The 17,452-nt window shown below is 61.5% G+C and overlaps 1 protein-coding gene across 9 annotated transcripts in view; it reads right to left on the reverse strand.

Moving 5' to 3' along the window:
• MPP2 (MAGUK p55 scaffold protein 2) overlaps positions 1–17,452 on the reverse strand; it is a 46,893-nt gene that overhangs the window by 23,915 nt on the left and 5,526 nt on the right. For 6 of the 9 annotated variants that reach the window (XR_012900288.1, XR_012900287.1, XM_075918405.1 and 3 more), the window contains exons 2-5: positions 16,626–16,717; positions 5,713–5,831; positions 1,495–1,647; positions 305–454 (exon numbers count right to left, since the gene is read on the reverse strand). Coding sequence is in view for 7 of the 9 variants with exons in the window: in XM_075918401.1 (XP_075774516.1) it covers positions 305–454; positions 1,495–1,647; positions 5,713–5,831; positions 16,626–16,717 (514 nt within the window). In the remaining 2 variants the exon portion in view is untranslated. The remainder of the gene's footprint in view (positions 1–304; positions 455–1,494; positions 1,648–5,712; positions 5,832–16,625; positions 16,718–17,452) is intronic. The other 3 variants (XM_075918403.1, XM_075918402.1, XM_075918404.1) reach the window with 2 other exon arrangements.

Raw genomic sequence — 17,452 nt, forward strand, 5'->3', positions numbered from 1 at the left:
CCACACCCCGTAGCCTGCCCAGTCCCGACCCCTCCCTGCGGTGATGCAGAGCGCTGGCCCCTCACCCAGCCTGCCACAGAGTGATTAATAGAGCGGCACTGATGCCCTGCCGGAGGGGGAGGGGAGGCCAGGGTGGCTCTGGGGGGGGGCTGCCGAAGGACCCCAAAGCGGGCTCCCCAGCCTGCTGCGCAGACGGAGCTGGGGGCGAAGGGGCCAGGCCCATCCTGGAGAGCTGGGAATGCCCAGGACGCCCTTGCCATGGGGGGTGCCCCCTGCCCGGCCGCTGCCCCCGCCCCCGGCTCACCAGGTGCTCCCCGGCGGTCTTGCGGATCCCCACCATGCGCACGGCGTCCGGCGGCACCGGCTGGTTGTTGAACATGGGATCCAGGAGGGGGCTGGGCGGAGGCGTCTCGTAGCTCTTGGAGGCCACCGAGTCGTGGGTTTCCAGCAGAGACTGAGAGCCCACAGGAGGGATGTTAGCAGGAGAGAAGGGGCTTTCCGCCAGCAAACAGGAACCAGACCGGCACTCCCGGCTCCATCCCAGCCGGGCTCGAGCTGACGAGGCCTCACCGGCTCCCGGCAGGGGCTGCTGAGCTCACAGAGCTGTTCCCTCCCCAGACTCCCTGGGTGCCCGGGGGCCTGGTGTCTGAAGCCCAGACCGGGAGCCCCCAGGGGCTGGTTCTGGGGAGCCATTTGCCCAACGGACCCCTGAACCCAGGAGCGCGTCCCGTCGCCCTACCCCCTCCTGGGCAAAGTGACATCGTCCACACTGCGGCAGGAGCCAGCTAGAGCCCCCTCTTCCTGGCAAACGCACAAGACCCTGGCCAGCCCCTCTCCCTGCCCCCCAGACTCCCCACCACACGCACACGGCTACGGGCATGACCCTGGCCAGCCCCCCTCCCTGCCCCCCAGACCTCCCACCACACGCACACGGCTACGGGCACGACCCTGGCCAGCCCCTCTCCCTGCCCCCCAGACCTCCCACCACACGCACACGGCTACGGGCATGACCCTGGCCAGCCCCTCTCCCTGCCCCCCAGGCCCCCCACCACACGCACACGGCTACAGGCACGACCCTGGCCAGCCCCCCTCCCTGCCCCCCAGACTCCCCCACCACACGCACATGGCTACGGGCACGACCCTGGCCAGCCCCCCTCCCTGCCCCCCAGACCTCCCCCACCACACGCACACGGCTACGGGCACGACCCTGGCCAGCCCCCCGCCTGACCCCCAGACCCCCCCACCACATGCACACGGCTATGGGCACGACCCTGGCCAGCCCCCCGCCTGACCCCCAGACCCCCCACCACACGCACACGGCTACGGGCACGACCCTGGCCAGCCCCCCTCCCTGCCCCCCAGACCCCCCACCACACGCACACGGCTACGGGCATGACCCTGGCCAGCCCCCCGCCTGACCCCAGGCTCCAGCCAGAGCCACGTGGACACAGTCGGAGGGACGAGCTCACCCGCCCCCCGTGCCCCGGGCAGCACCTGGAAGTGGGGCTCCTGCAGGATGCAGGCCAGCTCGGCGGCCGTGCTGTTGCTCCCGGCGATGTGGGTGATGTCCCGCAGGATCTCCTGCACCAGCTCCACGTTGTTGTCCCTCACGGCCTCCAGCCTGGTCTCCTCCAGCCGCTCGTGAGCCTGTGGCAGGGGATTAGAAACACAAACAGACCCCGTTAACCTGCCTCTGCCTGGGCCCCCGGCTGCAGAGCCCTGCCCCTGCCCTGCCCTCCCGAGCCCTGCCCTGCTCTGTCCCCTGCTCTGCCAAGCCCCCTGCCGCACTGAGCCCTGCCCTGCCCTCTGCTCTGCCACACTGAGCCCAGCCCTGCCCTGCCCTGCTCTGCCGCACTGAGCCCTGCCCTGCCCTGCTCTGCCAAGCCCCCTGCCGCACTGAGCCCTGCCCTGCCCTCTGCTCTGCCACACTGAGCCCAGCCCTTCCCGGCCCTGCTCTGCCGCACTGAGCCCTGACCTGCTCTGCCAAGCCCCCTGCCGCACTGAGCCCTGGGCAGAGAGGAAAAGACGGGAGGGGGCTTGTGATGCTGAACCAGCCCTGCCCCTGCCCTGCAACACAAACATCCCGTCCCGTGGGGCTCAATACTCCAGCCTCTGCCCCCAGGCACCAGCAGGGTGGCAGGGGATGGGCCTGTCCGTCTGCATGAGGGGCACCCCCCCGCCCAGCAGCACTGGGGCTAAAACAGGGGGCAGGCGGAAGAGGGATCCACTGAGACTCGGCCACGCCAGCTGTCACAGCAGCCGATGAGGTCACCTGGCATCCTCCATGTACGCCCCTGCCCCCCATTCCTCCTCGCCCCATAGCGCTGGTATGTGTGCATGTGTAGGGATAACATATCAATGTATTAAAAATCCCCCAAATGGAAGTGACTCCCCATAATTTGTTCCCCACAACTTAAAGTGTTTAGATTTATTATTAATTCTTCTTATTATTATTAGTTGTTAAGATTGTTAAATGTTTCGATTTATTATTATTATTGCCCCTTTAGAATATAATGTATTAGGTCATGTAACTTAGAACTGTTAAGAATATAATCAAGGTGCTGCTTGAAATTGACATTGCAGAGATACATTGTAACAATGCATTGTCAAGCCACTAACTCTGCTATGGGAGCCAAGCCCTGTAATTGACTAAGGGCATTGTTACATAATTGACGCCCGTTCAGAAAATGTTTTAAGCAATACCACCCAGAAACTTTTGTAACTACAACTTTTATTATTATACAAATACTGTCTGGGAAACATTAATCAGGGAATGTACGTAAGAGAGAGAGTGCTTGGACGATGAATGAATGGTTCTGAGAGGTGCCAGCCTGAGAATGCAGCAACAAAGGGCTGAAGAAGGCGTCAGGTGCCAGTGCAACCAAAAGGTGTCAAGTGGAGAAAACCAAGTACTGGAGATCCACCCGATGAGATCACTGACGAGCACCTGGCAGCCACCCTGGACATCAGCATGATGCAGCAATTCCCATAGACTGGCATAGGAAGAAATTCCTATAAGAACTGGACTAAAAGACTATGGAGTCAGAGTCCAAGGTTCTGCTGCCAGCCCATCAGGAGCTTGAGATGCGCATCTGATCAGGACTGCGCTCCCCACTCCCATCACTTGTGTACAGAATACCTGGCCAGTATTCGGTCACAAGCAACTTCCAGGCTGGTAACTATAACAAATACACAGAACCTGAATGAATGGATGAATGAATGTTTATATGTATAAGGGTTAAGTAGTTAAACAACATTGTTTGCTTCTATCTTTTCTTTATTCTTTATTATTTTTACAATAAATGTGGCTTTTTGCCTTATCCCCCTCATAAGATCCTGCTTGCTTCTATTTGGTACAACACACGCACACCGCGCTGGTACGCACACACACACACATGCCCACCACGCTGGTACGCACACACACACACACGCACGCCCACCGCGCTGGTACGCACGCGCACACGCCCACTGCGCTGGTATGCGCACACACACACACGCCCACCGCGCTGGTACACACACACGCTGGTACGTGCACACACATATGCACACCGCGCTGGTACACACATGCACACCGTGCTGGTACGCGCACACACATGCGCACACCACGCGCACACACAGTGCGTTGGTATGCACGCACGCACACTGCGCTGGTACGCGCACACACACACACACACACACACACACACACACATTTTTTTTTTTTTTTTTTGATCTGAGGAAGTTTTTGATCTGAGGAAGTGGGTCTGGCCCACGAAAGCTCATCATCTAATAAACCATCTTGTTAGTCTTTAAAGTGCTACATTGTCCTGCATTTTGCTACACACACACACGCACCCACACACATATGCACCCCATCCAAGCACCCACACACATATGCACACCACGCTGGTACACACATGCACACATGCACACCGTGCTGGTACGCGCGCACACACACACACGCACACCACGCGCGCACACAGTGCATTGATACGCACGCATGCACACCGCGCTAGTACGCACACACAGTGCATTGGTATGTATGCACGCACACCGCGCTGGTACCACACACAGTGGGTTGGTATGCATGCACGCACACATAGCGCTGGTACGCATACACATGCACACACAGCACTGGTACGCACTCGCATGCACACACAGCGCTGGTACACACACACACACACACAGAGCACATTGGTACATATGCACACGCACACAGCGCTGGTACGCACGCACACAGCGCTGGTACGCACTCGCACGCACAGAGGAGCCAACATACAGGCGGGCACATGCACACCTCCAGCCACTAACCCTCTTAGGGTGCTTGTGCGCTGCACCATAGGTCGAAATGAGATACACAATTTTGAGCTACGCAAATTGTGTATCTCATTTCAATGTGACTTTGAAATAGCTTATTTCGTCATATGGCGCCGTCTACATAGCGCTCTTTTCGAAATGAATCGCCATTCTGAAATGGCCTCACTCCTTGTGGAGGGAGGGTTACAGGGACCTCGGACCAGCGAGCAGAAAAGACGCGGACTAGCTCTTCCGGACGCCGGGGCGCTGCAGTGCAGCCGTAGCCATGGGGAGCAGAAATCACCCTCCGCTGAATGCCACAAGCCCCCATTGCACTCCTCACCCAGCCCAGCAAGCTAACAGCTTTCGCCTCCTTAGGTTGGTGCCAGTGACGGGGGCTGGCAGGGTGGGAGGCTGCTGCTAGGGCACCCAAGGGAGCAATGCACACGAGGGTTCTAAAAATAATTGTGTCACACCCAGACTTACGCCCACACACTGGAACCAACATACGGGCGAGCGAATAAACACACAGGCTGTAGCCGGCATGCAGGAAGGCACACACACACACACACATACACACACACACACACACGCAGTCCTGGGAACCAGCGCGGGAGCTACCCTACGGGCTGGTACACATCTGCGTGGGCACACACTAGGACTACAGACACAGGCATGTGCACACACACACACAAGGGCCAACGTACAGCTAGGCACAAGTGCACATCCACTCACCAATGTAGCTAGCATGCACCAAAGTGTAACTAATGCGCGCGCACACACACACAAGTTCATTGGTGCACACGCAGACAACCTGAAAAGCACAACCTGTGACATACAAACACATTCATACACACTCCACAACCAGCCATACAAACAGCCCACTGTTCATTCAGACCCTTCGCAAAAGGGCACAAAATGATCTGCCAGTGACATTCACAATCACGGAATCCAGCACTTCTCCCATACAGACTCCACACACACACCACACATACCTGCGCTGCCTCCAACAGTAACTACACACACCTGCACCTGCTCCCAGAGCCTCCTGCCAGTTACACCCACGTCACACCTCCCTGCGTTCCCAGGCTGACACTCCTCACCAGCGCACACACCCAGGTCCTGTCCCCGGCTCAGAGTGGGGCGCTTTGTGTGCACTCTGCAGCAGGATGCAATGGGCCGGAGGGGAGGGGGCGCAGTCGGGAAGCGCTGACCCTCTCTACAGGCACAGGCTGGGCCCGTCAGACAGCCCGGCCTGGCAGCAGCCCCCCAACCCACTCGCGGCCCAGGCAGGGAACGCCAGGGACCACGCGGCAGCAGAACCCAGCCCAAGGCACCTGAGGCAGGAAGAAGGGGGCAGGGAGGCTGCATTTCATCCGGAATAGCAGGTTCACACTCGGCCATCGCCGCTTCCCCGGCCACCCCATGCGACTGTACCTTAGCCAAGGATCTTACTATTGGACTCTCCATGATGCCTCGGAGGAAGATGAGGTCCAGGTCGGCCGCCCCAGTGGAGTTGGGCAGGTCGCTCAGGTTGTCCAGGACCTGCTGCATGGCTGGGGGGAGGAGGAAGAGAAGAGGGCAGGTGAAAGCCAGAGCAGCCCAGAGCAAGGAAGAGATGGAGGGGAGAGAAGGAAGAGCCAGGAGGCGGAAGTCAGGCACAGCCAGGAGGTAAGGTCTATGCCCTCGAGAACACAGCGGCCAGGCTGAGTCAGACCCAAGGTCCAGCTCACCCAGCAGCCACTGCCAGGCCCAGAGGGAGTGAACGGAACAGGGAACCGAGTCCCATTTCCAGCCCCTGGCAAACAGCCCAGCCCAGCCCAGCCCAGCTCTGTAGTGTGGCCGGGCAATTAAAGAACAGCAGAGGCCTTCGTATACGGCCTGTCTGCCTGGCCGCAGGCCCCAGTGGCTGTAAGCAGCCCTCGGACAGGACCTGCAATACCCTGACCCGATCCCATCACGTAACCCCACTGTCTGCTCTCCCCAACCCTAACCCAGCCCCCCGTGGGATGGCTCCTCCCCACCCCCCAGCCTCTCCCAGAGGGATCCAGGGCTCCCGCCATCCTGCGCCACGGCCGCCTTGAGACGACTCAGTCACACAGCTGCCCACCGAGCTGCTCAGGGCTCTGGCACACAAACCGGGACACGGGGAGGTCTCGGTGACAGCCCCTCCGCGGGTCCCAGCCCTTCGGAGACAAGCTTCGGCCAGAGGGGTGCACAGTTTCACGGCTTTGCCCTAGATCAGCTGGTGCGACCGCTGCCCAGCACAGGCCACGGCAGGCGCCCAGCGCCCATGGGGGAGTCCCACTTTAGGCAGATGAAGCAGCCTGAGCTCCAGGCTGAGGCCAGGAGGGGCTGCGGGGCCACCAGTGGCCGAGCCCCCTGCAGCAGCAGGGAACAGCCCAGGTGAGAGATGCCCAGAGGACCCCAGCAAGTGACCCCCGGCCCATGCAGAAATGGCTTTTCTGAATCCGCAAGGCCCGAGATCCCTGGGAGGAAGGCAGCTTCAGAAGGGGGCTGCTCCCACACAAGCTCATGACCCCTCGACACGGCCAGTTAGTCTCTAAGGTGCTGCAGAGCCATTCGCGGGTTCTGAAGATTTTTCCGTTCCCAGCTAACACAGCGACCCCGAGACGAATTACACAGGGTGGTACAGCCCTAGCTCCCTCGCCGGGCACTCGGGAGGCCACCCGGAGAGATTCCAATGCCGCCCAGCTGATTAGACCGGCGCCCACAGCTAGCTTGTGTGTTTCTACTGGTGGTGCACATCCGCACATGCCTCGGTGCACAGACAATTTAATCCGCACATGGAACGAAAAAAAATGAGAGGGAACACTGGATACGTGAGAGCTGAGGGGGTGAGAATCCCATTAGAGCCTGGGGTGAGCTAGGAAATCCAGGGTTCAGCCAGATCCCCCTCAGGGACTGGAGGCGGGTGTCATGGGAGAAATCCTGGATTTGGAGAGATCTGTGGAATTGGGGGGGCCTGTAGAGCCACAGCCCAGACCAAGCAGCTCATTGGAACCCCCCCCCCCCCCCGTCACGTGCCCAAAACACAAACAGGCCACGGAGGCAGCGAGCGACGCACGTCTGTCCCCGAATGCCCCATCCACCCAGCTCATTAATAAGTGAAACGATGCAGAGATTTGGCTCCCAGCCACTGAGCGCAGCAGCAGCGTGTAGCTGGGGGGCAGCCAGGCTGGTGGGGAGAGGCCGGAGGCTGTTTACTGCTCTGTGCTGCCCTCCTTCCAGGCGACGGCGCTCAGAAGATCAGACCCTTTAGGGTCCTGCTGGGGACCTGGAGGAGGTGGCCAAGTCAGGGCTCTGCAGGGCTGCGGGCAGGCGGCTGCCACAGGCTGTGCCCATGCCCAGGAGATGAGGTGGCAGGAAAAGGGGGGAGGGCACAAACAGCCAAGGGAGCGGGGGGAAGGGGCTGACTTGCACGAGGAGGGGGACTCAGAGCAGCACGTGACTACTCCCTACGTGGCTGGCTGCATTCATCGCCTCAAAGTGCCTTTCCCAACCCCACTCTGCTTAGCAGAGGCTGGGGCAAGCAGACGGCTGTGAACAGAGGCAGCATTATCCAGTGGGTAGAGCACTGGACTAGGATCCTGGAAACCTGAACACTATTCACAGCTACAGGGCTGGGCGACTTTGGGCAAGTCACGCTCCGAGGCCATGCCTCAGTTTCCCTTGTGTCTCTTTACCATGAGGGGTTTGCAGATCATCCCCCATCTCAGTTGCTATGGTAACATGAATAACCATATGGAGGTTTTATGGAGACGAGGGTGAGGAAAACATCTGTGTCATGCCAATGGGGTAGGGGACACGCCCAGTGTCGGGGATGGACCGTGCAGTTGTGAGACTGCACATGTGCACATATGTGCAAGCACACATGCATGGATCATGTGCCTCTCCTTGGGTTTGTACAGCACCTAACACCAATAGGGTGCTGCTGCATGGCAGGGCTGCATGATGCCAATGGGTGGACGTATGCACAGGAGGGCACACGCGTGTTGCTGCATGTGCTCACGTGTCTGAGCCTGGGCGGGGATGTGCCTAGCCAAGCGCCCAGGTATCCGTGTGCAGGCGTCTGAATGTACAGGCCAGAGTGTGACCATCGAGACGTGGAGCGGCTCTGCCCCCGCCCATGCACGCGAGTGATAAGTGCGAGCGCGTGACAAGGTGTCACGACAGAGCTGGGGAGAATCGCGAGCACGGCCGCAGCGTGGGCCAATGGGTGCCCCAGGCCAAACGCCGAGCTGAGCTTCAATGGCAGGGAGAAGCAAGACCCTCCCCGGCCCGACGGCGCCTTCACCCGCCTGGCTCACTAGGCCAGAGCGGCTCTCAAACAAGCACCTTCAATCGGGGGTCCCCAAGCGGCTAAGGAGCCAAACGCTCCGGGCTGCCAGCCCCCCAGGAGGGCCGGTCACAGCTGGGCACAGTGAAGCCGAGTCCCGCCAGCGTGGGTGTGGCTTGTGCTTCCGGCGCGGGCCCTGAGGGGGAATGGGAACTGCCATTAACAAGTTACCTGGTGAAACGCTGCGGGTGACGGGTTAACCCCGGGGCAGCCCCCACCCCCTCACAGGGCCACACAGCAGCCCCAGCCGGTTCCCAATTGCAGGGTGGCTCCTGAGAGCCACGCAGGGCCTGCACTGCCGCGACCGCCAAGCCCAGCCCCACGGCAGGGGCGACCAGGAGAGGGATGGAGAAGGCCAGAGACAACGCCCCAGCGCAGGGTCTGCGCCGACATGGCCTCCACCGGGCCACTCGGGGAGCAAAGCTGTTCAGTCGGGGCCAGGGCGTAGCCACAGGTGGGCCCCCAATTTGCATCCAGGCCCCCTCCGCAGCCCTCCCGGTACCCCAGCGCTTGCCCTGCTCTGCGCTCGTCAGGGCACGGGGGGCACCGAAGCTAATCCCCCAGCTGGCACTGCAGCTGGGGAGCCAGGTGGGGGCACCGGGGCTGGGGCTTAACCCCGCCCCCATCACTGTCCACCCACCCAACGCCAGGGCCCACCCATGCGGGCCCTCCCGGCTGCACCACCGAGCGGGCTGGCCAGGCAGTGCTGCTGGCGAGTTAGACGTTGACTTCTCCATAGCAGCTGCCTGGCGTCCGTCTAACTCTGTAGTGTCCACCAGTGGCTCCCAACTGGGAGTTCGGGGCTGCAAGCAGGTTTCTAAACAAAACAGAGAGCAGGGCGGGTGCTGGATCTGCTGGGGCCCAAGGCAAAAGGCTGGATATTAGGGATGAAAAATCCCCATTAACTGGTTAACCGGTAAACAATATGTTAACAGATTAACCAGTTGAAGGGGGACAGGCGGGGGGACCATTCCAGTTGGGCTGGGCTGGAGCACCCTCTGCCTGTGATGGGCGGGGAGTTGCTCCAGTCCCTCCCAATTAACCAGAACATCCATTAAGCACGAGGCTTCCTGGTTAACCATTCAGATCCCTACTGGGGTCACCTAATCAAATGTAAAGGCAGCAGATTGAAAACAAACAAAATGAAGTATTTTGTCACACGATCAACCTGTGGAACTCCCTGCCAGAGGATGTGGTGAAGGCCAAAACCTACAACTAGGTTAAGAAAATAATTAGATATGCTCATGAAGGAAAGGTTCACCGACGGCTATTAGCCAAGGCAGTCCGCAACACTACCTCATGTTCTGGGTGTTCCTAAATCGCCAAATGCCAGAAGCGTGGATTGGATCACACGGCCCTATTCCTGGGCGTGACAGCCCCTTGGTCTGAGCCAATGTGGCCATTCTTACATACTCCGCTACCGCTGTCCTGCGGACCCCGCTACACACAGCTCTGCCATCGCCCCTCGGTCCCACCCACAGCCCCACGCTTGGCCAGTCCCGACCCCCACCCCGCCTCTGCGGACACCTGCAGTCCCGAGCCATCTAGGGACCTCACCTGCCTTGACCTGGGCAGCACCTCCTGCCATTCCCCTGCTGACCCCTCGGATGCCCCACCTCCGCCCCCGCCCCCGCTCCCCAGGCAGCTGCTCCCAGCCCGGCATCTGCCCATTCGCAAACCACTGGCGGAGCACACGGGGAATCGCCCCCCACCTGGGGCAGGCACATGCATGGGCTGGTGCTTCCTAGGTCGCAAGCAGCAGAGGCAAGTGCCTGTGGAGCAGGGCCCCCTCCCAGAGAAGCCCCTTTAGTCCAGTGGAGAGGAGAGAGGCAAGTCCTAGTGCAGGGTCTCTGCCTCACACTGACCCCCCTCCCAATACAAGGACCCTGGGGTAAGAGAGGCACAGGGAGACCCCAGAACTGTCCCCGTCCGCAGCGCCACTACAAAGGGGGAGCAGCCGTGACGTGTCCTCCACCCCAGGGACGATGGGCACCAGCCCCCACCCCCTCCATCTGCCAAATTCCAGGCATCTGCCATCCCAGCCCGCAGCATCCTTCCTGCCCATTCCCCTTTTCTGGTGGGCAAGGGGCAGAGAGGAAATGGGGGGCAGCCGTGGTTCCCTTGGGGGACTGGACTGGCTCATGCACAGTGCCTTCCCCTCACCCATCTCGGGGCCCCTTTGCTGGGGGATTAGCCAGCTCACTTGCTCTGTCGCTGGCCTCCTGTTTTCAGGCCCCTACTCCTCCAGCATCTCACATGCAGCTCAGCTTGGACCACGGCCCCGGGAGGCAGCAGGGAAGGGGGGGTCAATCCCCCTCCCGATGCCAGAAGCAGCCCCCCCCCACGTACACACCCCCACCCCCATGCCACATCACATCCCTACCTTCCCTGCGGAGCTCAGACTCCTCCGAGGAGCCCAGCGAGATCCCCTCCAAGGAGACGCCGCTGGCGGGGCTGCTGCTCATGGCTGCGGTCAGGGATGCTCAGAGACAGGCTGTCGCACCGCTGCTCTGAGATGCGGGTCCCCGAGCTGGCTGCCACGGCGACCGGCTCCAGATCCCGCTGCCCTGACAGCTCGCCCGCCCAGGCGAAGGATGGGTCTGAGCTTTAACAATGGCAACGCGGCAGCAGGGAAGGGCGGAGGAGGTAGAAGCCTCTGGCTTGAGAGAAGACCAGGCATCTCCCAAAAATGCCAGCCAATCAGACGGCTCTGCTGGCACCAGCGTGACTGGCACAGGCAGCGCTGGCACCAGATGGCAAAGGTGGGCGAGAGCAGCCGCCTCGGGGGAAGTTATGACCCCACCAGCCCTGCTGCAGGAGGGACGATGCAAAGCCTGCCAGAGAATGGAGCTGTAGCCCGGGGGCAGGTGTGGTCCCGCTGGACTTACTAGTCGTCTAGAAACTGGACTCCTGGGTCCTACTGTCAGCTCTGCATATTACCTAGTGGTTAGAGCAGAGTCCCTTGGAAGCACGGCCTAGTGGTTACAGAGGGGGACTAGAAATATAGGCCCCTGGGCTCTATTGCCAGTTGTCTCCCAGTGGCTCCTGCAGGGAGCCTGGGAATAAGGGTGCCTGGGTTCTAGTCCTGGCTTTGCAAGTCACTTCCTCCCCAGTGCCTCAGTTTCCCAATGTATCAAATGGGGATCCGGTGAGAAGCAGCCCAATTCCAGCACGGACTGTTGGTAGCATCACTCCACAGCCCCATGCCCGGGGTTTTTCCAGGGAGCGCCCCTTCTGGGAGACAGACGCCCGCACCACAGCCAAGAGAGCGGAGATACGGGGTGCTCCCCCCAGCAGCGCACAGGAACGGGCTCACCCGGAAACAGCAAAGCCCCATGCCACCCGCAGCCGATGGAAGGACCGACTGGGACAAAGGACTCAAGGCCCAGAGGCTGAGGCGCAGGGTCCCAGGCTGGCTGCATCCCATGGAAAGTGCAGCAGGGAAAGGGTTAACTAGGGCACCAGGGAGCATGGAAGCCTTTGGGAAACTAACTCCACCCCCACCCCCACGCACACTCCCTCTCAGTACACACACAGGGCACAGCGCGATGCAACACACACAGAGCTCTGATCACACTGACCCCCCCCCCATATGTACACCTGCATGGTCACACTGGCCCCCGTGCCTTCACACACACACACACACACCTGATCACACTGACCCCCCCCAGATGTACACCTGCATGGTCACACTGGCCCCTGTGCCTTCACACACACACACACACACACACACACACACACACACCTGATCACACTGACCCCCCCATATGTACACCTGCATGGTCACACTGGCCCCCGTGCCCACACACACACACACACACACACACACACACACACACACACACGATCACACTGACCACCGCAGCTCCACATGGTGCCCAAACACAGACACACACACACAGGCCATCACAAGGCCTCCGCAGCTCCACACCCCTGTCTCCCAGGGCCCCTGTGCCCAGCTCAGCCTAAGCCCTGCCCAATCAGCCTGCAGACCGGGCTCTGCTCCGCCTGCCCCTTTCTAGTGGGGCAGGGGGCAAGCCAGGTGCCCCGCCCTGATTTATTAACCCTTTCCTGCCAGCAGGGGCATAAGGACAGGGAGAGAAGAGGGGCTGGTGCAGCCTATTAACACTGCCTGCCCACTGCAGCCCCCCCCCCCCAGCCCCGAGTCCCTCCCCAGGGACGGGGCACTGATGCCTTAACCCAGGGCTCTCCAGCCTCTGGAAGCACCAGATCACTTTTTGAATGTAAGCGTGATCCAGGAGCTACCTCCACCCAAATCCCCTGGCCCCGCCTCCTCCCCGAGGCCCCGCCCCTGCTCACCCCGTCCTCCCTCCCTTCCAGCAGGCAGGGGCCACGGGTTGGGCTCAGGGATTTGCCCTGTGAGAGGGCTCTGAGCGGAGCCTGGGGGAGGGGCTTAGGGTGCAGGAGGGGTTCAGGACTGGGGCAGGGGTTCGGAGCCGGCTCCAGCTGGGCCCTGCTGCCCTCAGGGGGCTCCTGGGTGGGGGTGCAGGGGGGCTGAGGCAGGCTCCCCCCTGCCCCGGCCCTGCACCACTCCCTAGAGCAGCCAGCAAACCCCTGCATCCCAAGCCCTGTGCCGTCCCCCCCCCCCCCCCCGTTGGGTGGATAGAACACAGGGTGGGGGCGCCCCCTTGGGTCCCTGCACAGGGCAGGAGCTGAGCAGCACTGGGGGGGGGCAGCTGAAGTGCTGGCGCTTGGCCAGACCCAACAGGATCCCAGATCCCCAGCAGATCCCGCTCGACTGTTGGCCGCTGCCTTAACCCCTTTAAGACAGGCATTGGCAACGGCTCCAGCGCTCCCCCGTTGCCATGGCAGCGGGAGGGATTACTGTTAAGCCAGGATGGAATAAAACATTTAAAGGGACAGCGGGGGGAGGAGGGAGAATGACACTTCCCCCCCCCCATCCGGAGCCTCTTCAGCCCAAAATCCCCCACTCTCCCTCGCAGCCCCATCCCCATCCCCTCCCTACCCCACCCAGCCTGGCCCCAATTATTCCTGCCCCCCTGCCAGGCCCCCTTCCCACCCACCACCCCCTATCTGATCCCTCTGACCCCATCCTCCCCACTCCAACCCTGGGGCACGGAGGCCCAGAGACACCAAGTGACAGGCATCTGGTAGAGGAGGGCTCCCCGAAGCCCCAGGGCTGGGCCTGACTTCCAGACTGTTCTGCCTTGTTTTATAGCGGCCCCGAAACCCCCCTCCAGCCCTCTGTGCTTCTCCAGCTGTTTCACCCCAAGCAACCCTGTGTGCACAACACAGCCACCGCGATGCGGCCAGCGCTGGGGTGGAACCCAGCTCCTGGTGGTCAGCTCCACCAGCAGCAGCACGCTGGGGGCAGATGGAGTCGTCTGCAGTCTGAGGGCCCAGGGAACACCCCACGCTTTGCAAAGCGAACACAGGCCCTGTCCCTGGAGGAGCACAAGTGGCCAGGAGCTCAGATGTGGGTTTTAGGGGGAGCAGCAGCCTCTTGGCCAGACACCCACCCTGCTCCCAGCACCAGGCTCAGGTACCAGAATCCGTACAAAGGCACAGGGCCCCTAACAAAGCTCCCTGGGGGTCAGTGATGACTGACGAGAGAGTGCCCCCTCCCGACCCCCTACCACAGTACCTGCCGGATCCGAGTCAGGGCTCTCATTCAAATACTGCCCTGGTTCCACCCTCCACCCCCACCCTCCCGCTCAGGCACCCCCATTCCCACCCCGGCTCAGGCGCGCAGCCGTGCGCTCGCACCACCACCGCCCCGGCTCAGGCGCGCAGCCGTGCGCTCGCACCACCACCGCCCCGGCTCAGGCGCGCAGCCGTGCGCTCGCACCACCACCGCCCCGGCTCAGGCGCGCAGCCGTGCGCTCGCACCACCACCGCCCCGGCTCAGGCGCGCAGCCGTGCGCTCGCAAGCGTGTGCCCACCTGTTCCCCAAGCCACATGTCCAGGCCATGGGCCAGGTGCCATTGACTAGCTTAGAGCCCAGCCCCAGGACTCCTGCCCGCCCTGCAGTGTCATCCCCAGCTACAAAGAAGAGGTTTAATTACATGGTAAACAGCTCGGAGGTGGGCAGGTAGGAGCAGAAGCTTTGCACACACGCGCACACACACGCACACATGAACATTGTGCACACATGCACACACGCACGCACACACACTGTGCACACACTCACACTGTGCACACACGCACACACTGTGCACACACACTGTGCACACACACGCGTGCACGCCCCTTTGCATTTCCCAGGCAGCAAGCCTGCGAGGGAGAAGACGCCACCCAGAGCCAGGGGTGCAGCCAGTCCAGAAGGGGAGACTGTTCCCATTCCCACATTCCAGGGCGCAGCGTGTGTGGCGGCCTGTGGGGGGGGGGGGGAGAGCCCTGGGCTTTTTGGAGAATCAGGCGCCGGATTGGACTGTGGGGCAGCCCCACATGCACATCCTCCCTCCAACTGCCCATCCCCCGGTCCCTGTTACTCACCCCAAGCCTTTCCCCACTCCCCATCTCGTTGCCCCTCCCTTGGGCCCCTTCTGCCCCCCGCCCGGGCGGTAACACTCTCCAGCCCGGGAGATGGCTCTGTACCGCACAGCCCAGAACCTCGTTAATTTCTGCAAGCTAATGAGCTGCGTTGCCATAGACACCAGAGAGCAGGCCCTGCTGTCGGTCAGTACCAGCCTCCTAGGGAGCGGGTGGAGGGGAGTGATCTTTGCCTGCCCAGATGACAGGGAAGCCAGGGCCCCTACAGATCCAGCCTCCATCTCTCAGCCAAAACCTGCCAGCTCCTGCCAGCCGCATCCCCCTACCCCTTTAAGGGGAGGCAGCGGGGCTCAGGGCCCCTCACCCCCTACCGCGGACGCGTTCCTGACCCAGCCCTCCAGCCCATCCACGTCACCTCATGGGGGAGCATTCAGCACGGCCGGGCACCCTGCCCACACTCCAAGCCAGGGCGCCCCCGTCTGAATGGCCCAACCCCACCGCTCCCAGTGCGGAAGTCAGGTCGTTAGTTTCCCGCGGCCTCTCACTGCCTCAGCATCCCTGGGGGATTATCCTCCTAGCCCCTTCCACAAGGGGAGCGGAGACAGAGCTGGCCAGGACTCTGAAAGGTTCGCCAGTCGCTGTTAGGCACCGACAGTCCTTTACAAATCTGGCCCTACGTGACTAGCCCAAGGCCACGCAGAGTCTGTAGCAGAGACACAAGGCTCCCGTCTCTCAGGTCAGAGCGCTAACCACTGAGCCCTCCTCGTACTTGGGCTCTTGTCCCCTCCGTTCCCCACCAGCTACTCCTCCGGGGCAAGGAGCAAACGAGCTCTCAGGCGCAAGGCCAGCCCCATCCAACGGGCTTACAAAGCTCCGGGGGTCCTTTCCCATCTCCCCGCTCATTAGCCATGCGCCCGCCAAGCCAGCCAGCCAATCCAAGGGACAAGGCGGTGAAAGACCAAGGGAACTGGTGCTCTGTTACGGGGCAATCTCACAGCTCTGCCTCCTTCTAGCACCGTGGTGTCCAGCACGCCAGCCACTAGCCACATGTGGCTATTTGGCCAGTTGAGTGTGGCTAGTTCGCTATAGCAGTTGCCACTTGCTTCAAAACTGGATGGACACCGCAGTTCTAGGAGGAGGGGTAGCTCAGTAGCCTGCTAAACCCAGGATTGTGAGTTCAATCCTTGCAGAGGCCACTTGGGGCAAAAGTTTGTCAGGGATGGTACTTGGTCCTGCTGTGAAGGCAGGGAACTGGACTCCATGACCCTTCAAGGTCCCTTCCAGCTCTAGGAGACAGGCAATCTCCATTGATTTAGGCCATAGGGACGGGATTGGTCAAACCAGCTGATTCTCACATCCAAGAGCTCCTCTGAGTGCAAACTTGGCAGCCTGGACAGTCTCCAGTGGGCAGCTACCCAAGAGGCATGGGCACAGACTGAGGGTGCCTTGTGCCCCCAAAGCCATGCAGAGGATGGGTGACATTTCCCAATTCCAGCCCGGACGGGGCATTTCTTACCCAAGTCGGAGCTGGTGGCAGCCACAGGCATCTTGGCAGCTGGGGAGTCAGCTGGTGAGGGCTCCTCTGAACCAGCACACACACACAGGGATCTGCAAAGAGAGGAAAGGCTGAAAGTCAGACACTCAGAGGGGCAGGGGAGGGCGCAGAGCTGGCCAGGGGGGACACAGGACACCAAGGAAAAATTTTAGCAAGGGACTCTTCCCCATAAAGTCAGGGAGCCTGTAGCCCAGGGTGCAGGCAGTCTAACTCTGACTGTGCCCCTGCTGGGGGCATGCAGGTCCTGGCCGGATTCCTGGCCCATCAGGGCCCAGGGAGGAACGCCATCCTACCGCCGGAGGAGAGGGAGGGAGAGAGAAAGAGATGGCCCGTAGGGACCAGCTGCCCATGTTCAGAGCCACACTCAGCCCTTCCCCCTGGGGACCTCGGCGCATCATCTCCATGCGCAGGAGGCCGGGAGAGGCTGATGGAACTGGGCTTTGTGCTCAGGAGGGAGGGATGTTTGCAGCGTGAGTCTGGAGCAGGAGCAGCGGGGCGCTCCCACCACCACACCCGCCCCCTCACGCCTACGCCGTCCTCTACAGCGCCCCCTGCTGGGAGCGCCTGGGACTGCAGTGCTTGGGAGCACCCTGCACCCACAGCCAGCTCCCCAGCACCATGCCCCCCCCACCCACACAGCGCCCCCTACTGGGAGAGCCTGGGACTGGAGTGCTTGGGAGCACCTTGCACCCACAGCCAGCTCCCCAGCACCATGCCCCCCCCCCACACACAGCACCCCCTACTGGGAGAGCCTGGGACTGGAGTGCTTGGGAGCACCCTGCACCCAC

Source organism: Pelodiscus sinensis, unplaced genomic scaffold, assembly GCF_049634645.1.
Source record: "Pelodiscus sinensis isolate JC-2024 unplaced genomic scaffold, ASM4963464v1 ctg70, whole genome shotgun sequence".
NCBI lineage: Eukaryota > Metazoa > Chordata > Testudines > Trionychidae > Pelodiscus > Pelodiscus sinensis.